This window comes from Manis pentadactyla, chromosome 3 (assembly GCF_030020395.1).
Source record: "Manis pentadactyla isolate mManPen7 chromosome 3, mManPen7.hap1, whole genome shotgun sequence".
Taxonomy (NCBI): Eukaryota; Metazoa; Chordata; class Mammalia; order Pholidota; family Manidae; genus Manis; species Manis pentadactyla.
Window position 1 is genome coordinate 213,164,076 of NC_080021.1, and position 24,095 is coordinate 213,188,170.

General features: G+C 53.3%; 1 protein-coding gene across 6 annotated transcripts in view; it reads left to right on the forward strand.

The window, feature by feature from the left end:
- Positions 1 to 24,095, forward strand: part of MVB12B (multivesicular body subunit 12B) — a 170,075-nt gene that overhangs the window by 142,125 nt on the left and 3,855 nt on the right. For 5 of the 6 annotated variants that reach the window (XM_036913928.2, XM_036913924.2, XM_036913925.2 and 2 more), the window contains 2 exons: positions 5,506 to 5,561; positions 7,857 to 7,916. In XM_036913928.2, coding sequence (XP_036769823.1) covers positions 5,506 to 5,561; positions 7,857 to 7,916 — 116 coding nt within the window. Of the gene's footprint in view, positions 1 to 5,505; positions 5,562 to 7,856; positions 7,917 to 8,053; positions 12,051 to 24,095 lie in introns of those variants that run through there. The other variant, XM_057499034.1, reaches the window with a different exon arrangement.

Consider the following 24,095-nt stretch of genomic DNA (forward strand, 5'->3'; position numbering starts at 1 on the left):
GGACCAGAGTCCCCATCTGGCTGCACTTTGCATGTGCTGAGCACTGTGCTAGGCTGCTGGGCCGGGCGGTGAGCAAAAACAGACAGGTCCTGCCTTCCCGGAGCATCAGGCCTGATGGCCTCCTCTCCTTTCCTCATGTGGTCTGGCTGCATGTCCCTCACTGTCCTGGGCCTCCTTGGAGGCTGCAGGGGATGACCCTTTGAGAATCGGGTCCCAGCACTGAACTCCAGTTAAGCCCCTGAAGAAGTAAGACAGTGACGGCCTCACGCTGCACCAGGACCGCAGCATGTGACTTACAGCGGCATCCCTCCCATCTTCTTAAATAGTGAAATCACCTTACTGACTTCCTCAACTGCAAATAAGTCTTTATTCCACATCTCTTCTATCCCATGTAATTCAGTTGGCTTTTTGGACCTGAAGCACAGGACTTAACATTGACCTTTATTTAGTAAATTCCATCTGTTAAATTTAGCCCATGACCCTGACTTTGTTGAGATCTTCATTGGATTTCTGTTTCCCAGTTTATAGACTGTCCTCCCTGACTCTCCATCAGCCACATACCAGATAAGCCTACTATGTGTGTCCTCAGTGAAGTAACTGATAACACCCTGGGTGTCCAGAGAGGTCACTCAAGGTCACCATCAGTCTATTAATCAGCTTCTTGAGTGTCTAGTCCAACTAGTTACAAATTCTCCTACCCTTGACATTGTCCAGCCATATTTACCCATCTTGTCCACATGGATAACTTGAGAAATTTTGTCAGATACTTTGCTAAAATGCACATTCTTTCAGCCTACCATAATGGTTGGCATACTAGATTTTTTTCAATTTAGTTTAGAAAGTCTAGTTTAAATTTAGTTAAAAGCTTTACCAGCAGATCATCTGTTGAGCAAACTGTCCTGGCCCCACGGGACCCTGGCCGCCTTCTAAGGGGCTCCACACACGGGTGACAGTGTTCATGAGCCAGCCCGCCTCCCAGAGCCTCAGCCCGCAGGACCGCATCGACTCGCTCTCTTTTCCTCCATGATGTTCAAATCTGTTTTCCAGAAGAACACGAGGAGCATCTGACTGGCCTTCTTTCATGAGCTCCAAGATGAAATGGTGATTTATCCCTGAGTTCCCATCCGTCCCTTCCCCTGACAGCCTCCTCTGGCTGTGGGATCAGGTTCAAGTGGTCCTGCCACCGTCTCCTCTGCCGCAGAGCCCAGTCCGAAGGGCATCGCTTGCGGGCGGAGCAAGGCCCCAGGTCCCGAAGGCCCCACTGCCACCTCGCCTCCATGTCAGGAGCACCTCTTCCCTTTCTTCTCCCCGCTGGGCTGCACAGTGATGCCGCTTACGGTCATCAGTCTTCAGCCTCAAAAAGGTTTTCTGTGAAGAAATGGCCTCCTGAGCCTGTCAGACCAAACAGCGGGAGTGATCACGTGGGGGACCGGCCGTCAGTCCCAACAAATCCCCACCGTCCTCCAGACCTGGGAGGCGCCCCGCGAGGGCCTAAGCTGAACAGTAAGCACCCCAGTGAAGCCTCCTTCAGGCTGGTCCAGAAGCCCCGCAGCGAGCTCTTCATCATTTCCTTCAGCTGCTCTTAGGGGCTGGAAGAGGGCCTTGTAAAAGTGCTCTGTGTGTGTGCGCACATATATGCACATACAGTGTAAAAATAGTATCTGTGTATCACTCGGTACATAAGATAGACATTTATGTATCTACGTGAAAGCTTACTTTATAATATGTATAATATATATACATTTGCACATAAAAAATGCTCTTATTGTTAGTATCCAAGTTTTACAAGTTCCCTTTTTCTGGGTCTTGTTCTTTTTCTCCTCCATTTTTATTTTTATGTATGTCCTCCAAGTCTGAGCAGCCAGTCCAAGCAAAGCTGCCCTTCCCCCTCCTGTTGGCACTGCGCAGGCAGGGGCGCCACATTCCAGGGTGGCCCAGAAAGCCAGTCTTATATTTCTAGATCTTTCTTTCCAAAGACACATCCATCTGTTGGAAGGAGACATAAAAACACACTCCTGGGGTGGGCAGAGGGAACCTGTAATGGGCAGGGTGAGGGGTGAGGGGGATGTTTGGGAACTTATCGAGGTGCTGGTTGCTCACCATTGTGAGTATACCGGATGCCACTGAATTGTTCACTCTAACAATTTCATGTGTTTCACTTCAATAACTTACTTAAAATTTTTAAGAACTAGAATACTCCTCCCTGCTCAGATCTTCCCAGCTCCTAGAGGTGATTCCCAGACTTCTGGAAATCCATGGCTTTCGTCCCCACCTGTCAGCAGGGTGGGTGGCAGGCAGTCAGCCGCACACCTAACGTTCAGGGGGATCAGGCGTGTGGCTCAGGCCGAGCCCCCCAACGCACACAGATGTCCCTGGGGGAGCTTCCCCCTGCCCACTCCAGCACAGCCATGGGGCCCCCCCAGGCCCATCCTGTGCAGGGCCACGGGATGGGGAGGTGACTCACACACACTGCCAGGAGATGAGCGTGGCCCTGGCCAGGTCTCCAGGGAGGGGTGGGTGGGCCTTGGGGAAGGCTCCCTGCAGGTGGGGCGCTCTGAGCAGACCCCAGCAGGACAACTGGATGTGAACATAAAGGGTGAAGGGAGAGACAGTGTGTGAAGAAGGCCAGTGAGGGGTGCAGGCCCTTATCTGCCAGCGAGGGCCCCACCTTGGGGCTCCTCCCGTTTTCTTCCCTTTTGGGGTGCACGCCTGACTGCCAGCCACTTCCCTCCCCTCGCTTCTGCCCCCAGTGCTTCCCGGGCCTCTCATTTCCCAGGGGGAATCAGGCCTTTGCAGGTCACCACCTTTTCAGAACACAAATTCTCTAAACATACGTTGGCATTTAGATAGAAACATTGGTCACCAGCGGGAAGGAAAGTGCACCTCCCTGTATCATCAGAAACCCCTTGACCCCAGTAAGGTCTCCAAAACACCGAAGGCAGAAAGCCTCCTGAATGAGTGATCAGGGATTCTCAGCTTGAGGGGCGCTCAGGATGGGCTCTCTGGGAAACACTCACCAGGCACGTGGCCACCACGCTTCCCGAGCGCAGTGCCCGGGGGCGTGCAAGGGGAGCTCTGCCTGGGCCCTGCCGTCTGTCTGGCAGGCAGAGAGACGCCGGGAAAGGTGCCTGGGTGTGGACATGTGTATAGGGCAGTGACATGGCCATGCAGTGTCAGGGTGGGCTGTGGGAATGTAAAGGAGAGGTAAGGTGGCCTGTGGCTTCTAGCACTTGGCTTGGGGTGGCACATCGACAGTGACAGAAGGTCAAGGGCAGAGCGGGGTGGGGGAAAGGCTGTAGCGGCTCTGACTTTGGACTGTGCCTGTGCTCCTGCCTCCAGTGCGCAGGTCTGATCAGAAAGAGCTTGTAGAAGGTCCACCATAGACTTAGGGATGGCGTGACACGGTTCGTCAAGACCTTTAACGGCTGTGGTGTGGAAGCAGCAGATCTGTTCTGAGATTCCGTCTCTACCTAGTGGAAGGGCCAGAGAACCTGGAGTCACTGCCTGCTGCCTGTGTGACCTCAGCAGGCTCCGGCTTCTCCGAGCCGCAGCTCCCCGGGATGTGAAATGGTCAGAAATGCCATGAGTGCTACGTGCCTGCCTGTCTCCTTGGCATCGGGAAGGGGAAGGGGGTCAAAGAGTTCCATGTGGGGGTGAGCTGTGGCATTGGGCAGACAGTGGCAATTGCTGGGAAGGGAGCATGGCCACCTGTGGGATCTTGGGTGGGACCTGTTCCTGCCCGTCTCTAGCAGGTGGCATGGCCTTTTAAGGATCGTCCCCTCGCCCACAGGCTTTTTCCTAGCTATAAGTGAGCGTGCATAGGTGTGCAGATTTCACTGGCTCACCTGTGTGAGGACGTCCTGTGTAAGGTCACTCAGGGCTTTTCCCCTCCCTCGTTGGGGAAGTGTCCCGTGGTCCCCAGCCCTTAGGTGGCCCTCCTGGCAGTCACAGCAGGTTGCAGGGACCCCATGAAGGAGAAGGCCTCTGAGTGCAGGTGTCTGTCCAAGCCCGGTGGCCACACTCCAGATAGCAACTTCCCGAAGAAAAGAGGCTTCCGGGCAGCCACGGGGGCCAGCTGTGCCATTTTTTTTCCCTCAAACTTACCAGAGGACGTTTCATTTTTTTCTTCCCTGAAATAAACTTTGAATGTAGCTTAAAGTGAGCCATTTGGCCTCATCTTGTTGATCAGAAAGGATTTGTCCCAGGTTTCTTTTCTTTCTCTTACTTCCTTTGCTCCTGCTTTTCTTCTTTCTGCTTCTATAACTCTTAGGGCTGAAAAAAAAATTTTCACCCCTTGTATACCAAAGAAGTCACCATTTCAGATGTTGGGAGAAGCAAAGACCATCACTTCCCAGGAAACCCACTCACCGAGCCTTCTATTCCACTCACTCTATTTCTTCCTAGATCCACAGTTTATCAGAAAACCACCACCTGCAGGGTGAGGCCCCACACCAACTGCTGGGCTCCAGGCCCCTGGCACAGATGGCCTCTGCTCACACCTGGTGGAGAAGCCAGGCCCCAGGAGAAGCCTGCGCCCTCCCTGTAGCCCGCTTGGCTGCCACGTCTTCACACTGGGAGTCCCCATATCATCTTCTGTCACATGTGACCTGTCCTTCTGATGTGCCTAGGTTTCCAGCACCCCCAAGGTTACAATTCATAAAGCGTGCTTATCTTGGTAGAGAATATGCGAGTGGAGGCAACCTGGGTCGTGGTTTTCTCCATGTGCACACTCTTCCGTGTGCTCAGACCCGAGGACATGGTGGCCGCAGAGCTGTGGAAAAGGAACTGAACCACGGACCCCAGTGTTTTCATTTGCTGGGGACCCAGTCCCACCCTTTCTCCTGTGTCTGTTAAAACCGAGCAGACTGGCATGCCTCATGTCAGTTTGTGAAGCATGGGCCTAAGAGACCGAGAGTAACCACGGTGGCCATGCATCCCCGGGCCTGCCCGCTGAGCACCTGCGAGCGCTGCACACACCTCCAGCTTACATGCACCCCTATAATGCAGGCCATGCCATCTGCCTTTTAAAAGCAATGTAAGAAGTTCTCCCAAAGCTAGCCTAACTCCAGAACCACTCTTGCTTCCAACTGAGGCCTCCCCGTGAGCCCACTGAGAGGTCCGGTATCAGTCTCAGCTGAGAGACTGTCTAAGGAACATGCTCACTGCCCACCTCCTCGCCGGGCACAGCATGGTCCCCTTGCAGCCCTGTGCTCCTCCGTCCTGCCATCAGCCCCTCCGTGGTTCCCACCACTTACAGGGCGGAAGCCAGTCCCCCAGGGTAGGCTCTGGAGCCCCCTCTGCTCTCCCAGCTCTGGCCTGCGTGGTGTTCGGGGGATGTCTGGGGCGTCTGCCTCCCTCAGGAGGTGTGTCCCAGGAGCAGGGATGGTACCTGTGTGCATGTTGGTGGCTCAGCCACCGACTGGCTTATACTGTCTGTCAACATCTCAAGTTATCAAACATCCATTGTGTCCACAACACCATTTCCTCTCTTTTTTTCTTTTGCAGCAATGGATGGTGTGCCTTTTATGATTTCAGAGAAGTTTTCTTGTGTTCCAGAAAGTGTAAGTTTTGTGCGTGCTCCCCCTTCCCTCTGCATCCCCTCACCTCTGCCCGTTGTTTCAGGGCTGGAAGTTCAGCCCTGAAGCCTGCCTGAGAGCTGGAAGTGGGTCATGTCCCCCCTGGGTCCCTCCACATAATAGGTGCTTGAGAAGCAAAAGAAATGAAGGAGTCAGTGTGGGGCAGGAACCAGACAGAGCAGCAGACCCGCTCAGATGCAGCAGCAGCCAAGCATTTCAAATGTGACGGCAAATTAGACTGGACTTCAGTGGCTGTGGAATGATCTTGGTTTCCAAGTTAGGCTTATTCATTTTTGTCCTTTTTTATTTAATGCTGACAATACCCTGCAGAAGGAGGGCTGCCTCACTTTCCCCATTGTAACTGCTGACTTCTGGGATAGCCACATTCTCCAGTCTGATCAGAGGCCTCTGTCTGCATGGCGGGGCTGGTCCTGCTAATACCGTGCCTCGAAGCCGTGGGTGGGCCTACTGCTCACTGCAGGCCTGCATGGACCCCAGGGGACACACACGAGCCAGGCCCTCAGTGACAGAGGCACTAGGTGAGCTGGCCGGGCGTGAAGGGCAGAACCCAGACCATGAGAGGCCCCACCTCACACTGCACTGGGGGGCTGGGGCTGCAGGCCCGGGCTGGCCCTCCTGGGGCCCTCTCACAGATGTGCCTGCCTCCAGGATGGTAGTGCCCGCCCTCGGCTGGGCAAGCCTGGTCCATGCCTTCTCAGTAGCCTTGTTTCTGGGGCTTTTTTTCTTATCCTTCCTGCAGAAGTTTGCTTTGAGTAGCAAGTGACTGTGAAGGCCCCAGTTTGGGCACCAACAAAAGAATCCTTCAGTGTTTTTCTTGGATCCAGCTTAAAACCACCTGGCTTGCGATTTGACCTGCTCTGTAGTTTCCATTTTCATGAAATATAATAGGTCTCCTCTGAACCCTTCTGGTAAGCAGCTTAATCTTGAAAAATGCTCGTGACGTGACATGCAGAACATGAGTAACTTCAGCCGACTCCACTTGCCGCGTTGCCATGGAGATGCTGGCACCTCTCTGCCCGCTCCCTTGGAGAGGCTGTTCTGTCCTGAGCACCAGCTCCAATCAGGAAAGTTTAGTGGGGCAGCGAGAGCCTAATGGCACCACAGCTGGACCTCTGCTGGATGGCGGGAGAGCGGCCCCGCTCCCGCGCCGCCTGGGCTGGCAGCAGGAGAGCCCCTGCTCTGCGGCTGCTGGCAGAGCGACCCCAGGAGCTGGGTGCCAGGAGCGGCAGCCCTGCCCAAGGTCGCCCTCGCGGCCCTGCTGCTGCCGGACGCCGCCAACTCAGCCAAGCCCGTGCCAGGCGCTTCCGCATGCTTCTACCATTTAGTCCTCCCAGCAGCCCAGCCAGGAGGGCTGCCCACTTAGCTCTCTGAGGAGAGGAAGGGATGGCGTGATCTAACCCCCGGCTGTGCTGCAAGGAGCCTTGAATCCAGGTCCTTGGACTCGGGAGCCGGTGCCCCTTTTGGGAAAGCAGAACACCGATGTGCCCAGAAAGGAGCCCCACCCGGGGCCTCAGAAACGGCGCCCTCTGCCCTCTCACCGTGCATTTCCGTCCAGGCTTCTCTGGGCCCCGGCTGACTCTCGTTACCATGTGTATTTGGTTTTTCACTGTCTGTTGAAAAGCCAGCATTTTCAAAGAAAGGTTTCCATCTTCATGAAATTATAGAAACACCCATTAAAATGCACTGTTATCATCTTTTCACCAAAATAGATTTCTCAGATGATAATTGGTGGGCAGTTATTTCATTCACCTTGCATTTTCAAAGACCTGGCATTTCCTCCAGCCCCAGACACAGAATCGGCTGCCCGCCCTCCTGTAATTCCTCAGTCACGTCTGCCACGCAGACGCAGCCGTCCGGGTGGCATTCAGCAAGGCTCGTGCACCTCCGTCCCCGCAGCCCAGGAAGAGCACACCAGCTCTTCATGTGGGTAGAGAGAGGAGAGAGGCAGGAGCTGCCAGTGACAGTCTTCCAGGAGGGCTGGGACCCTCCTGGGTGCTGTGCACAGACTACGAAGCAGGGGTCCTCACCAGAGGGACCAACCCCCTTGATGGCCAGGTTTTCCGGAAGCATACGCTCACTCGTCCGCCACTCACACTCTTCACTCTAGAGCGGCGCCAATGGGCTTCTGTAGAAAAGGGGTGCAGAAAACACTAGAACACAGAGGGTGGGTGGGTAGAGCTGTCACAGTTGTGGTGCATGAAAACAGACAGAGCAGCATCTTCCCATCATTTAAAAGGATGTCTTGGTCTGTATTTTCAGATGCAGCCCTTTGACCTCTTAGGAATAACCATCAAATCTCTGGCAGAAATTGAAAAAGAGGTAAGCAAGCTGCCCAGAGTGGGGGCAGGTGGGCCTGGGCCGCGTCCCTGTTTGGGGTCTGTCCCGGGAACAGGGAGGACCTCAGTGCGGGGTGCCCCTCTGAGAACACATTCATTTCACTCAAATTTACTTCTTAGGAAAAGAAACTCACTTTTATTACTTCAAGTCAAATGTGACCAGCATCTCCTTGTCTTCACTAAGTCAGAAGGTTGTAAGGGACGGACGGAGCAGTCAGCTCTGCTTCGTTTACAAAAAGGCTCAGTTTAAAGATGGTGGACTTTGGGGGATCGGCACAGTCAACTTGTCTCCCTCGTGCTTTATGATTCTTTATGATTTGCCACCAGTAGGGGTTTGGGGACAGGTCTGTGCCTTGTCGTGTTTAGAGGCAGGATCAGGGTGCGTTCTTATCACGCTTGGTAAGCCAGACCCCATTTGGCAGCCTGGCTCAAGATAGTTTGGATGTTTTCCTAATAAAAAAGAAAGAAATCCGAGATCGGAGTACGTGTCACAACTCTGAAGAAGGAGGCTCGAGGTAGTGGAATCAAACCGGAGGTCGGGTCTGCCGGTGTTTCCCGTCTGCCTCGGACAGTGTTAGGGCCTGTGTGTCGTCTTTCATGTAGAGGAGGTTGCTAAGCAGTCACATGTTTGCAGCCAGCTCTCCTCTGAGAGGAACATTTGTCTCAAAGATGGAAATGGTAGAACCATTTCAATATTCTCAGTTCCTCTGGGTTTTCTCTCGTGTACTCGGCTGGCAGAAGCAGGTTGCATTATTGAAAGATGGCTGAAATCAAGGAAAATTGAACCAATGTAGTACAACAAATTTCTAAACCTGTCATTGCAAAAGCAAGATAAAACAAAGTCCCCCTTTGTCTTTGATTTTCAGTAAATCATAAAAACCAACTGATTGTCATCTATAGATTTTGGGGAGCAAAGTTAGGAAAAAGAATGCCTGGTCACTGCATTAGAAATGTATATGCACGTAGAATTCCTCGTCAGCCCTTCACAAAAGCAAGGTTGCCATGGGTGGTCCCACGGGCTGCCTACTCCTGCTTGCAAACCACCTTTGTGTGGGGTCCTGCATGGGTGGTGCTCAGAGAGAGTGCAGAGGGCCTTTGCGGGTGGCCTGCTCTGGCTGCAGGTGACCGTGCAGGATGGACAGGCTCCTACAGACAGACGTCTGACCCAGCTCCCCTGCCCAGTGGGGGCAAGTCACGCCCCTCCCTGTTTAACGCTGGGATACAGCAGCTCCTGCTGCATAGAGTTTCCATGAATACTAAGTGAACATGGGTAAAAAGTGCCCGTCACCACAGTTGGGTGTTGTGGGGTCGCGTGTGCTGGAGGAGAGGACAGCCGGCCGAAGGTCGCACTTCCTGTGCCCACCAGCCCTCCTGGGCTGTACCATTAGCCGGCTTTATTTAATCAGCTGCTGTGTACTCAGCCCTGGGCTACATCACCCTTCCCACCCCAAGCTGACCAAGTGGGGCATCATCCCTCCCCATTTTGGGGGCAGAAAATTGACACTCCCAGAGGTGGAGTATCTTGCCCAAAACAAGATTGAGACCCAGCGTGTCACACTCCAAGTCCTCTCCATTGTAGTCAGTGGCTCTGTGGCCCTCCAAGGGGCTGGTGGGGACCACGGGGTGTGGGACGCTGCTTGACCTGGGTTCTGACCCCAGCTGTGCCTTTGAGTTGCCAGGAAGGGGTGAAGTGGGTAAGAACTCCTGTGTAGAGCCTGATGTATGTGGTGGAAACCACCATAAACCTTAGCTCCCAGTCTAAGGACTAAAATCTGGTCCAAAGTGGGTTTTGTTAGAACGTACTGTCTTGATGTCAGGCGCTCTGAGCAGAGCCTGCTGGGGGCAGCCAGGCTCTGGAGCTTGAATAGCAGAAACCTTTCTGAGCCTCAGTTTCCTCTTCTGTAAATCAGGAGAATAACACAACTAGTAAGACCACTTGCCCTGTAGCGTTCAGTTTGAGGGAGTCTTGTGAGTGGCGTAGACCTGCTGTGGCCGTGGCTGCTCTCGGCCCGCGACGCTCTTGACCGCCCACCGCGCCCGCAGGAAGGGGGCTGAGCTGCAGCCGGCGTGCTGCTGGCAGCAGAGCGGTGATGTCCCGTTTGACCAAGCCTAGTTTTATTTCTGCTTGTAGTGATGGATTAAAAGCGCAGGTCTGTGTTCTCTGTTGGAGGATATTAAAGTGGAGGTAAAGAACATGTGGGGAAATGGAGAGAGGTTAGAGGCATGAAATAGGGTGTAAAACCATCACTAATATTGCCACAGTCAAACTGCCATGGAGTTTTTCATTTAATCCGAGGATTTAAAAGTTACTTACACCAGCCATCCGAGTGTGTTTAATGGTGATTAGTATGTTGATACCCATACACTTTGGTTAACGGGCTTCTGCAACAACGTCAGAGGATTTTCTCCATAAATAAACCCGAATTTGTTCCTTTTAGCCACTGAACTCAGCGTTGCAGGAGGAGCTGTGCCCACAGGCCCAGGCCTCCGCTCTCGGGCTCCTTGGGGCCTCAGAGCTGGGTGGCCCTTGAGCACATGACTTTGCTCCTCTCCACTCGTGACCATCTGGCTGCTGTCGCTGGTGGGCAGGGAGATCTCAGCCAAGGAGTCTGCTTTGCTCACTGTAAACTAGCATTTTGTTGTATTTTACTCCATTAAGCCAAACACCCTCCCCACAAAATGGCAGACCGCTTTAGGGTTCAGGAGCAGACGGCCCGCACCGCATCTCCTCACCCACCCCGAACACCTCCCAGGTTTCTGGCATTCCTGGGCGGCGGGTAGAGCCCCGCATCTGTGCAGGCTGCTTTGTGCTGGGCAAGGGCTTCCCCTCCCTTATCCCTTCACACTCTGCGTGGGGAGGTGGTGCTGCCCCAGATTCCGGCGGAGACGGGCTTGGGTGGTCCCAGCTATACAGTAAGAAGTGCCTGCCCCTGCAGGCGTCTGCCCAGAACTGGGGTGTGCTTGCTTGCTGACTCTACTTACCCTACCCTGTCTGGTGGATGTGTCTGAATCTAAGCCTGTGCCCCATCGCCTCCACTTGGCCTCAGGGACAGTCCACTCCATGAACAGACCCATTGCCCTGTCAGCCTTGAGCTGGACGGTTAGGGACCTAAGAGCGTAACAGCAGCCAGCCCCGGAGTGGTCCCGGCGCCCCCCACCACAGCAGAGACCTGCAGTGGACCCCAGTCTGCCACACCCCAGAATTGCCCAGCACTGAGCAATAGATGGAGAGAGATGTCACCCCAGTGGTGTGTGGGCAGTGCTCCCCCAGCTCCCCAGAAGCTGATGCGCTCAGGGGACAGCGTGGTGCTCGGCCCTGCTCACGGAGGACGGGATGAGGCTCGCTGGCAGTGCTGGCAGGACATCTGTGGACTGTAGACAGCGGAGGCAGTGTGGTATAGTGGACACACTTGGAGTCAGGATGCCTGGGGTAGCGTGCCAAATCTGCCACCTAGGTTTGACCCTGGGGCAAGTTCCCTGGCTTCCCCCTCCCCAGGTGGGAGCTCAGGCCTGAGGAGCCCACCCCCCACCCCAGTGGGGGCACTGGGCAGCTGTGGGCAGTGGTGGGGGGCTGGGGGGGGGTGTACAGCACTTGGGTTAAGTCACATGGAAGACCCCCAAGGAAAGTCGTGTTTTAAGGTCATGATGGAAACCAATGTATTTATACCACTGACCTGGGGAAAAAAATTCTTTAGAAGTGTAAAACCTCTCACAACTCAGAAATGCTCTCAGTGGTGTGGGTTGTTGGAAACGAGTGAAGCGGAGGTTAATAAAGAAATTGCCGCGTGAATGCTGTCACCCTCCTGGCAGCCTCCTTCCCGCTTGGCCCCGTCTTCCAGCAGCCGTATCCCGCTGCCGTCCACGTCCACCCGAAGCTCAGAGCAGCGGCTTTGCTGTGTAATCGGTCCAAGGCGTGAGAAAGTGAGTTCCGGTCCATTTCCCCTCAGCCAGGGAGGCGACCAGGCGGCTGGCCAGTGGCAGCAGTGCGAGCTCTTCTGGCCCTGGCCTGGCCCCTCCCCGCAGGGCTGGGCGGCCTTGGGCCTGGCTCTGCGGGGGGGGCATGGTGGCCCTGGGGCTGTGTCCCACTGAAGCGCTTCTTGTCTCCCCCGCCGCCTAAACAAAAGCTTCTGTCTGTTCAGAGACGGGGAAGAGCGTGATTTTGCAGCCGACCCCTGTGATAAAGCGTCTTCTCTCTGAGTGAGAAGATGGGCATATAAATATTCTCCATCTCCGCCACTCTTTATTTCCCTTGCAAGCAGTTGCCCCATTTCTCCAGCTGATGGATCCCCCTTTGCAGCCAGGGTGGGGGCTCCCCAGCCCTCCAGTCCAGGCGGCAGCCTCTACAATAATTCCCTTGTCTCTGTTACCTCCACGGAGCCTGTGCATCCCGCCTCCCACCCCTTCTGACCCTGCCCTGTGGCCAGCCGCCTCCAACCTCACCTTCCTCACCGACCGATCTGTCCCTTGTCTCAAGGAATGATGGTCAGGAGACAGTAGCCTTGCTTGTAGATTTCATGCTGCGTGCATAACACCCTGCAAGCCTTTTAAAAATAGGAGCCAGCAATTCCTGTGATGAAACAGCATCCGGAGTGCCTTCCAGCTCCGGGCAAAGCCATTTCCCCACCTGCCAACCTTCCAGGGAAAACCACGGTGCTCACCCGCCCTTCCATGGGGGCCACACTCAACCACGGCAAGGGAAGTGTCCTCCGCCCACCACGCTTCCTGGTAGGGCACACAGCCTCCATTTTCGCTTGACTTTAAAGCTGAAAGACAAGGGAGAGTCTAATTAGTAAAGGGACGATGCAATATTAATCACTCCCTTAAAATTGACAAGGGAGGCAGTTCATTTAACCACTTAATTGCTACAGGTTTTTATGGGCTGCTGTTCACAGACGTGTTTAATGAAGAAGTTATAAATCTAAGGGAGCTTAAAATTTTAATTTTATACCTAAAATTTTCCTTGTTCTCATGTTTGTAGTCAATCCTCAAGAGTGTAGTCACGTGGCATGTTCTTTAAATGAACATATTTGCTAACTGGCGTGATTTCAGTTTTTAAAACATTGGTTCCAGCAATTAGGCATTTTTCTCAGTTCCCAAATGACTAGAGAAATTCGTCTTGATTATAATTGCTCTTAGCCACGCATATCTAATTTGTGTCTTTTTAAGTGTTAATTAGTAAACAGTTTGAGCTGACATCTTTATGTGTTTGTATGTTGAAAAACGGGGCTTATTGCTTATTTAGCTTGGGGCCAATTCCACCAGCATTTACGTCACGACATCGAGGTGACATTAATGGAAGCACGTTTGGCAGCAGAGGTAAAAAGAATCTTTTGAATTCAACTTTTGGACATCCGCTTTGCATGGGCTTCTGCTGGCCCCTTCAAATGGATGAGATTATAGCGGGTTTGGGACCTGCACTAATGCGGGAAGTGAGTGAGGCAGAGATTTTTGTATCGGTAATGAAATGGCAGAGTCCCAATTTTATAAAAGCAAAATGTTCATGTCCCAGCACAATTGTTCATTCTTTGTACTTTTGGAAAGCTTTCATTGTGCTTATTAACGTTAAAGAATTTTGTGGAGAGATGTTGCAAAATCTGTGGTCCCTTTGCACCATCTAGTGGTCAGATATTAAACTGCAACAGAAATAAACTGCCTTCTATCTATGAGACTTGAACATTTTCACCACCCAGCATCCTTTTTCTTTCCTTTTCACCCAGGAATCTGGTATGTTTGGGAAAGAAATCTGCCTACTTCATTTATTAAATAAAATTTAATTAAGTAAATAAAATTAACCTGCTCTGCTCCCCTTTTTTTGTATTGCTCAAAGACACAGGACTGCCACCCAGATTCTTACCAAGTTGAGATAATTCCAGGCAAAAACAAAGAAACCTAATGAATTTGTTTAATGAATAGCCATTCTGAAGGCACAGTGTGTTAGAATTCTTCTGAAATATGGGAAGCGCATGGGGACCGTCACTTCATAGACTCTGCAGGGATCTGGTCACAGCTAGGGAGCCAGTCTTATGCCACAGACATCCGTTCTCTCCCTGCAGGTTGTAGCGGATATCTGGGGCACTTTATCATCTTAAGCAGCTACCCTGCCAATTGGAATCAATTTTTTAATATTTAGGATGTTCCCCAAAGTTCAAAGGTTGTACATGTTTATAAAAATGCAAACATTACAGAACCATGTAAAGGTGGAAATCCCCCATAGTCCACTCCTGGGACACACACACACACACACGTTCCAACAAACATTCACTTACACATAACACTCTGTCCTTTGCTTTTTGCACTTACACACACAACCTTTCTTATGCTTTCAGATCTGTCTCATTCTTTTTAATGGCTACATGTGGTTCCTTTTTATGATTATGCCATAATTTATTTAAGCAATCCAGTATTGATTGACTTGTGAATTGTTTCCAATTATTCACTATTACACTGCTGCAACATATTCCCTGGTTCATGTGTCTTTGCTCCCCTGGATCTTTCTTGAGAAGAACATGTATTACCATTTTGCCTTCTATTTAAACCCATCCCCACAGTGGGGGGAGGGGAGCCACCTGTTTGCCCCATCCTCACTAGAGCTATGCATGGCTGGTATTTAAAGGTGAACGTCTTTCCACATGTTTATTAGCCATTTATATTTCTTTTGTGAAGCTCTTCTGGTTGTGCCTTTTGCCCATTTTTTTATTGGCTTTAGATTTTTTTCACTTTTAAGTTTTCTCTCTGCTTTTTATGACAACCTTCTCTCTGTCATATGTTCAAACACACACACACTTCAACCAGTGGCTTTTCACCTTGTTAATGATAGAAGCTGCTATCCAACAGCTTTACATATTTCGTGGGCAATTTTCTTTTTTGGCGTCGTGTCATACTTAGAAGAGGATAGAAAAAATATTCGCTTTCTCCTACCTTTTGGTATTTTAATATACTAAAATATTAAATTCTTCTCAACTACTTAGTCCATCTGAAATTTGTTAGGAGGTAAGAACTAGAACCAGCTTTATTTTATTCTGAAGTGTTAGTGTTTTCTTAACACTGCTTACTTTCTTCAGGGACTTCTAAATACCACCTTTATCATATAATCCCATATGTCAGTGGGTCAGTGGACATGTTTGACTCTGTTCTTCTGTTCTTTTCATATTATTACCACACTGTTTGGAATCTTAGAGCTTTATAATAAGCTTTAATATGTGATAGAGTTCTCCCTTCTCTCCCCCAAATTTTCCTAATTATATTCACATGATTGTTCTTCCAGTTAAATTTTAGAATCTTCGTGGGGGAGGGGATTCAAAAAACTCCATTCTAGCTGTTGATGGTAACGGCACTGGGCATATGGTTTGGTAGAGGAATGGTTGGTATTTTCGGTGAAGTCTTCATCCAGGTCTTCGTTTATGTCACCGGCAGAGTGGAATGGCATTTTTCTGTAGAGATCTGCACTCTGCTCAGATTAGTCCTAGGTGCATTAGGTTTCTGTGGCTCTTGAGAATCTTTTCCTCCATTCTATTTTCTGTCACTTATCAAGAAGCTGTTGGCTTTTGCATTTTATTTTTGAGGCTGGCTCTCCCACGGACTTCCTGATTGTCTGTGATGGTTTGGGGATGGTTTTCTTTTGGCCTCCCAGACAGTTGTGTCACCTGTGAACCGTGACACTGGCGCCCTCTCCAGTGTTTGACCCTCTCCCTGAATGCCTTTGCCTGGCACCTCGGCCAGCACTTCCAGGCCACTGGGTCCTCCATTTTTAATGGAAGTTTCTGATTTCGTTATTAACCCATAATACTGCAGATATGTATAGAGAGAGACATGTCTCCCCTACTCCTTTTTTTTTTATCGTGTGAAAGAATTAGCCATCTATTTCTATTTTCCTAAATGTCTTTTATCAGGAATGGATGGTGGCTTTTGATAAATGTCTTTTAATCATCTATTGAGATGATCATATATTTTCTCCACAGGCATATTAATATGGCCGATTATATTAATAGAGTTTCTAATTCTGAGAGTCTTGGAGTCCTCGCTCCCCCCACTGCCTTTTTAGTTTTGTTGGCAATAATGTCAGCCCCGTGGCAGCCACCACACAGGTCACTCCCTCACTGGCCCAGGGCAGTCGTGTCATACATGAGAGGACGAGGCTGAGCCCGTGGGAAATGTAGCTGAAGCAGAGATGATGTCTGGCGGACAGACGTACCTCACCTGGTCGCCCACGTGAGTTACTGGCCCTGGTCCACCCTCCTGAGTTGTACACCTGCTCGCGCAGAACTGAAGTCAAGAGGAGTATTTGGTCTTCATCAGGCCCTTCCCACGAGGATTCTTCTATCCTTTTCTTATGATTTTGGGAGCTTTTGTCCCCCAAATTTTAAAGTAATACCCCCCCAAATTGAACTCTTAGAAGGTTGCCTGGCATGTCGGTAAAAAAATGAGCCTAAAGATGAGATACAGAATGGGGAGGTGCCTTCCCAGAGTGACCCCACAGCTTCTCAGTTTCTACCCAGAAATGAAATGAGTACCAGGAAGCCATACCTTTTAAAATATTTCTACAGTAACCTTTTTAGGTGATACTCAGGTGAACTCTAAAATGCTGACTCAGTGGGCTTGGGGGCTGTTTGGGACCCAGAAATGACCTTAATTCAGTAGCAAAAGCATCCATCAGTCCCCATCCCCCGCACACAGCAGATGGGCTGCGCAGTCAGGTCCCAGGGCCCACCGGGTTGCCAGCCCCACAGTGAGGGAGGGGCCGGGGAGAGCATGACATGGTTTGTATCCTTATCAACCAATCTTTGATTCAACCACAAAATATGCTTTCCCCCACCTCTCTGGCTACTTTTCCTTTTCCTGTTTTCACTAGTCATGGGCACAAGAAATATTCTGCTTTCTTGCTTAGTTGATCCCCATCACCCCACATAGTCACACACAAAACACAGTCACGGTGATAAATGGCAGTTGACCCTCTGCCTGGTTGGGCAGTTTATAGGGAGTAGTGGGGACTATGGCAAATGGCAAAGCACACGTCTCTCTAAAGGCAGCAGTCTCCATTCACCTATGCAGCCTAATAGTTGCTCCGTAAAAATGAACATCCAGAATGGCCACATTCCCCTATTTTTTTTTCCTAACAAAAGCTGTGGAAGATATTGGCATTTTATGCAAATTCTCTCCATTTTTCAATGTTCATAACTTTTAAACACCATTCAAGCTAACAATATGTGAACCTCCAGCTTGCACACAATCTGTGTATATGGATACAATTGTAAATCACACCTAGACTCATAATTTTGCTGTTCACGGGGGGCATGTAGACAGTTACAGGGCTCAGTACTTCACATGCATGAGTTAAGTACCACAGGAGAGGGGCCATCACGCCACCATGGCTGATGGGTCGGAGGACCTAGGGCTGGCCTGGCACGCCACACTTCCACAACAGACTGCAAGCCAGACTGACCTCCCTCCTGCCCGAGAACTGAGCCCCCTACCCTGGCTGCTCTCTCTCCTTTGCATCGAGCTAGACCCAGAGCCTGATCTGCCCCTTCACTCGCCCATCCATCACCCCCTCCTGCACCACCCGCCTCTCCATTCATTCATTCATGCATACATCTATTCTGGGCCACAGTCTCTACAAGGCTCTGGAGCGACAGAAATGGCTGAGATACCATCCCAACCTTGCACTTGAGGACATGGGAAGTGCCGTGAGGGCCCAGAGGGCTTGTAATTAATTTTCCCCTGGAGAGAGGAGAACGCGCTGGGCCTTAAAGGACAGTAGGGCTTAGCCACCCAAGGGAGGAAGAGCGTCTCAGTGGGCACGGCATTCCAAAAGGCACAAAGTGGTGGCCCGTTTAGAACACGGTGCTTGGCAGGGAGAGAGAGGGGAGCCTGAGAAGCCATGCGTGGGGCAAGGTCTCTGCGGAAACCGTTCCACCTCACTCCAGGAGGAGGGGTGGCTCTGCTCCGGCAGGGACGTGGGAGTCACGTCACGCCCCGGTGCTCCATCCGAATCCTAGGTGGAAGGTGCTTCATGAGCTGAGGGTGCCCTGAGGGGGGGGGAATCTGGCAGGGAGGCAGGCTTCACAGAACAGTGAGTGGGGTCACTGTCCCCTCTCGGGAGCCCCAGGCTTAGACCGGGAAGGGGGAGGCGCAGGTGCTGATGAGGATGGGTGAAAATTACCCGGATGGCCCAGAGGAGAAGATGCAGGGGCTGACTCGTTCATTCAGCAGCTGCTTGCCAAGCCCTGCCCCGGGCTGGCTCCGTGCCGGGTGCTGGGCCCGACAGGAGTGGTTCCTGGTCCCAGAGCAGGTAGGCCTTGAACAGGGCCCTTGTTCACACCACCATCTAAGGAGACACCCAGCAGTGGGACTGGGTGGGGCTCGGGGATCCTGACTCTGGGGTTGATGCTTTCAGATTAGAGCACATGGACCCAACAGGAGAGCCAAAATGGAAACAGGTAGCCTCCCAAAAGGTCTGCAGAGCCACGCCGGCCCTCCGTGGGACTGCGGGACCAGCCGGAGCTTCCCTACCTGACTGGTGGCTAACGGCCTTACAGTAGCGCCCTGACGCCTGGTGGCGGTGGTCAGGCTACGCGGCCTCTCTGAGCCTGGCTGGCTCGCCTGTAGTGGGAGGTGGCAGTACCAGGGCTCCCCCTTTGTGCCCTGGCCTTGTTCCTCCCCTCTGGTCCTCAGTTTCCCCCACAGTAACTTGAGCAGGTGGGTGCATTCAGAAGCACCCGACAGCCCCCCACCCCACCCAGTGCAGAGACGCCTGCCCCACGGGGATGTGGGACCATTCCATGCCTGCTCCTCCCGGTGACATCTGCCCCCTCCTCTCCCAGGGGCTGAGCCACAGCAGCCGGGCTTCCGGAGACAGACGGGAAGAGCACAGAGTCCCTCCAGTAAGGAGAGGAAACTTGCCATAGCGGAAATTCCCGGAGGGGCTGAACTGTGGGTGATAAACAGAGCAGGTGTCCAGGCCAGGGCCATGGGGGACTGGAGCCGGGGCCAGCAGGCTTGGGAGAGGCAGGCTGAGTGGAGGGCGGGGCCACTGCCCGGAACCTCACGCACCTCCCTGACTGCAGGCCAGGCCCATTGCCCGCCCCCAGATCCTACTCTTCAGTGTCGTCGGCTCATCCCTGAACCAGACTTCTCGTTGGCCTGAGTCTAGGCCCGTTTGCTTCCCCTTCACCAGCCACAGAGTGCTGGCCATGCCCACTCTAGGCCTGCTCTTGCCATGTTCTTCCAGGCCCTTCCATGATCCATCCCAGTGCCAGCATGTGTTGGCTCTTTAGCTCACTTCGCAGTCCGGCCCTCACCTCTGAATTGCACCCTCACGAGAGATGGGTGCAGACACTTGCCCGAGGCCGTTGCCCCACCAGCACTGTGCCTGCCCCCCGCCCCAGCTTCTGTCTGCAGTGGCTGGGTGCTGAAAACAATCCCCTAGGGCCCTTTGTCATCTGGATCCCTCTGATCCCTCTAGAACTGAGGGGGTTACGTGTGCCCTTTGTTCCCTCCATTGTAGTTGGTAAGCTGTCAGGCAGTGGTTCTGCACCTGCCCAACCATTACAATCACCTGTGTGCTTTTATAAATTGCTGCTGCCTGCCCCACCATGCCACCTGGGCAGGGCCCAGGTATCGCTGTGGGCAAATCCTTTGATTCAGATGCATCAGGAGGCCTGGGTTTTTCACTCTCAAACTCTTAGGTGATCCTCACATCTTTGTGCGTGGACCAGGGGTGCTGGACCACGCCCTTGTCCCCAGGAGGCTTTGCTTGTGTGGTGCCGCTGGAGGCCCAGGTCAGCACCTCCCACTGCTGGGACTCCGGCTTCGCCATGACAAAAGAGTCTTGGAAGCTGGGACCCGTGCCCCGTGGCCCTAGAGGTCTGATGCGCCAGTTGCAGGGTGTCCCGGCCAGAGGTATCCCGTCCCAGGGTCCCTGGAAAGCTGCACACAGAGACCTGACAGTGACGTCTCTTTCCTGGAGAGGCTGCGTAGGCTGGCCTCGGTGCTGCTGTGGTGACAGCCTGTGCCCACCAGAGGGCGCCACAGCCCGGCGCTGCTCAGCTGGTCTCAGCTCTGTGAACTCAAGTGCTTTTTAATTGAAAATTTTTTTAATTCAAAAAGGATTTGCTGTTTGTACCCAAGTGCAGGTTTTCTTTATGCGGGAGACTAATGTCTTAAGTAAACAGATCAGGGCCCAAATCCACCTTCAAAGGTACTTGCTGTTTGCCCAGGGGAGTGAAAGGGCTTCCAGAAGCAGCCCTAGTCTCTTGGGCAAACACTTTGGGGGCAGCGATCCCGGGCAGAGGACGGCGTCTGTGGGAAGGGTTATCCGCAGCCTAAGGGGGATTATGTCTGGGGACATATGTTGAAATTTCATTTGGGGAGTTAGAGAAAACAAGAGGTGGGGGAGTATTGCTTTTCTCCAGCCAAGATAACCTAGAAAGGGGAAAATCCCAAGGGCGGGGCATGGGGTGGGGGGCGGGGGTGCACAGCAGTCTGTGCGCCACACGGTGGGTCCCCGGCCCTCTCGAGGAGCTGAGAGTCAGGGAACGACTGTGTGCTCGCCAGCTTCTCCCTGCCTTCCCAGCCGGCCCCAGCGTGCTGAGAGTCAGGGGATTAACAGTTCGTCCTTGAAGGCCCGTGTACAGCCCCCTTTCCGGTGACGCTGTCCCTGTTCCTGGCCACAAAGACTGGCGTCAGGACTCCCCACCGAGGCACTTCACCCTGGCCACACACTTGCTTGCCCAGGTTAGGAAATGCACTGCTCCCCTCTCTCTGTCTCCCACCCACTGTGCATGTGCAAAGCCCAAGTGCCGTTTTCTGGGCTCAGCCGTTAGCATCCAGGTTCGCAGACCCGGGCCTGAGGCCCTGACTGGGCGTCTGGGACCTCGTGCCTCCGCCTCCCTTCATGTGCTTCCTGTGGCTGACCGGCCCCCAGCAAATCCAGGTGGCCTGACCGCCGCATGAGCTTCCTCCCACCCCTGGCAGCCTGGCACAGAGCCCCGCATAGCAGGGCACAGCAAAGGTTCCTGGGGGAGAAGTGACACAGCCCACAACTGTCCCCCCAGCATGTGACAGGGCTGTTGGCACTGGGCTCGCTCCCTCATTTAAGAGGAGCCTCACCTCTACTGCTGCCCTGGCACAGCCAAAGCGAGCCCATCCCACTTCCCTAGCCCCTCTTCAGCACCCCCTGAGCCCTCACATCTCTGCCCCCCTCCCCCCTGCCCACTCCCAAGCACCTCCACTTTGTCCCATCGATTGGGCCGCAGAATTGTCAACGCTGGTCCCCATCAGCAACATCAGGTCAGCTGGAAGTTTGTTGAAAATGCAGAATCTCAGGCTCTACTCCAGACCTACTAAGTCAGAATCTGCATTTTAACAGGACCCCCCTCCCCCAGGGGAACTGTGTGCATTAAAGGGTGAGCAGCCTGTGTCTAACCACGTAGCCTGCATGTCCTCCCTGGGTGCCAGCCTCCACCCACCCCCTGGGAGAGGGCCACATTCTCCTGTCCACAGCGGCGCCTCTCTGACACTTCGCCCACCAAGCAGTGCCCCTGCTGAGGACCCAGGTGTCTTGAATGACTACACCCCCAGCCTGTGCAGCCAGCCTGGCACTGCTTACCCTCCTCCACCTGGCTCAGCCTTGGGCAGAAATGCACTCAAGCTCTTCCCCAGCCCGCTCTTCCTCCTGTGTACCCATTTGGGTTAATGGCACCAGCAGCCTACATCCCTCCCTTGCCACCCTCATGGGGCTTTCTCCTGGCTCTGGTGCCAGCACAGGGTGGATGCGGGTGCTGATGGAGCCGAGGAGGGAGCCTGTCCCGCCGCTATGCACCACGCAGCCACCAGGTGGCGGTATTGTCCTGGGCGTCGCAGAAGCCCTCCTTAGTGCCCTGCTCGCCAGCCCCCTGCGAGCTGGGGTCCCCAGGCCCTGGCCTGTGCCCTGGCATTAGAGAGCAGGAGCGTGAGTGGGCTGAGGGCTGCTCCGATGGGCTCTCCAGCGTAGCCAACAAATGTGCAGCAAGCGCTCGCCTGGTGCCGGGGTGGGCCCTGAACCCGCCGTGCCTCACCCCACCCTGAAAGCAGTCCCTGGGAGTAGAGGGACCCACTGTTTTATAATCGAGGCATAATTGACATATAACACTAGTTTCAGGTGTACAACAATGATTCTGTATTTGTACATATGGCTAAATGACACTATAGTAAGTCTTAGGAACATCTATCACCATACATAGATACAGAAAATTTTTTCTTGTGATAAGAATAAATCTTAAAAATTCTCAACTTTCAAATACACAACACAGTACTACCAACTATAGTCTCCGTGCAGAACATTACATCCCAGCACTTAGAACTGGAAGTCTGTACCTTTTGACCCCCTTTAGCCACTCCTCCCATGCCGCCTCGCAGCCTCGGCAGCCCCCAGTCTGTTCCCTGCATCTGAGTTCAGTCTCACTGTGCAGGTCCCCTGGTGTTTGTCTTTCTTTGACTTGTTTCACTTAGCATAATGCCCTCAAGTTGCATCCATGTCGTCACAAATGGAAGATTTCATTTTTCAGGGTGGGATATGCTGTGTGTAGATACATCGTCTTTATTGTTGCCTGCCGACGGGCCCTTCGGTTGTCTCTGTATCTTGGCTGTTGTGACTACTGACATGGGCATAGGGTGCAGACATCTTTTCAAGTAAGTTTTCGTTTTCTTCACGTACATACCCAGAGGTGGAATCGCTGGAACACATGGTAGTTCATTCTTAGTTTTTTGAGGAACCTCCCTACTGTTTTCCATAGTGGCCCCACCAGTTTACACTCCCACCAGCAATGCACAGGGGTTCCCTTTTTTCCACATCCTCACCAATGCTTATTTCTTGATGAGACCCCACCTTAGAGATGAGTATACTGAGGCTCAGAGAGAAGACCTGCCTGAGGTCCCCCTACAATATCAGGTCCCCCCCCTCCCCACCCCTCCCAGCCACAGCTGCTGTTTGTAGGGGCCACTGGGCCCTCCGGCTGCAGGTTCAGGGACCACTGGAGGCTGCCCACCCCACTGCTCACACAGGGACGGGGCGGGGCTGGCCCAGCCGTGTGTGTGGTGTCCGTGCATCCCCCGCCGGCGCTGTGGGCCTGTCAGGCAGGGGTGGCCTCAGCCTCCCCACCACCTCTGCTTGGGGAAGAGAGAACCTGGCAGCCCTGTTCCCCTTGCTCAGCACGGCCCTTGGAAGTGCCCCCTTGATGCAGGCAGCTCACCTTGGGGTGCAGCTGGCGGGAGGTGGGCACCCACGGGTCACTGTCCTGCAGGGACGGTGACTCAGCATCCCCCTAACAGCCTCCCCCCAGGGTCCCTGAGGAGGCGGCAGCCATGTTCACCCAGGGCCATGCCACTTGGCTCTATGTAGGGGAGCCCTTTTTATGGAACTACTACTGCTAAAAAAATTTTAATTTTTAAAATATTTAACAGCCACTGACCTAAACTCCTCATTCCTAAAACCCCGCAGCTGCGTCATAGTGTTCCCGCCGTTCCCTGCGGCCCCACACCCCAGCCCCAGGCCGCCTCTGCCAGGCACCCCTCCACCTGTGCACGCCCCTGCCCTGCCACCTGCCCTGCCCCACGTTTGGATGTTGGGCTCCCACCTGGCCTTCAGGGTGACCTGCAGGCAACCCCTCTCCCTGGCAGAGGTACTTGCCCCTTCTCTGAATTTCCATCAGATTCGGAACCTATCTTGATTCATTTCAGTGACCCAGGGCCAGTGAGGTACAGTAGGTCTCAGTGTGAGGGCTGGACTCTGATGGAGGGCAGGCAGAGAGGGAGCCGGGCACAGGTGCGCTCCACAGGGCACCCCGGCTCAGACTGGGTGCCTGTGCCAGGTGCTGCCCTCACAGAGCCTCGGGCACTCACCAGTTAATGAGGACAGTCATACGCTCTTTGGCACATGCACACAGAGCGTCTATCACTGGCCACGCTCAGGAAGCACAGACGGCAAGTTGAGGGGTCCTCTGGTGGCTGCAGCCAGCCTGAGGTCGGGGTCAGGGTGGAATCCCAGAGCTGCCCCTTCCCATCCAGCCACTCCTCTGCAGCCCAGCCAGCGCCCAACTGCTGGGGCCCAGGACCCACCCTGTGGGCAGGGACTGTGCGAGGCACCGTCACAAACTAGCCAGCCACCCGCAGCACCAGAGGTGGCTCT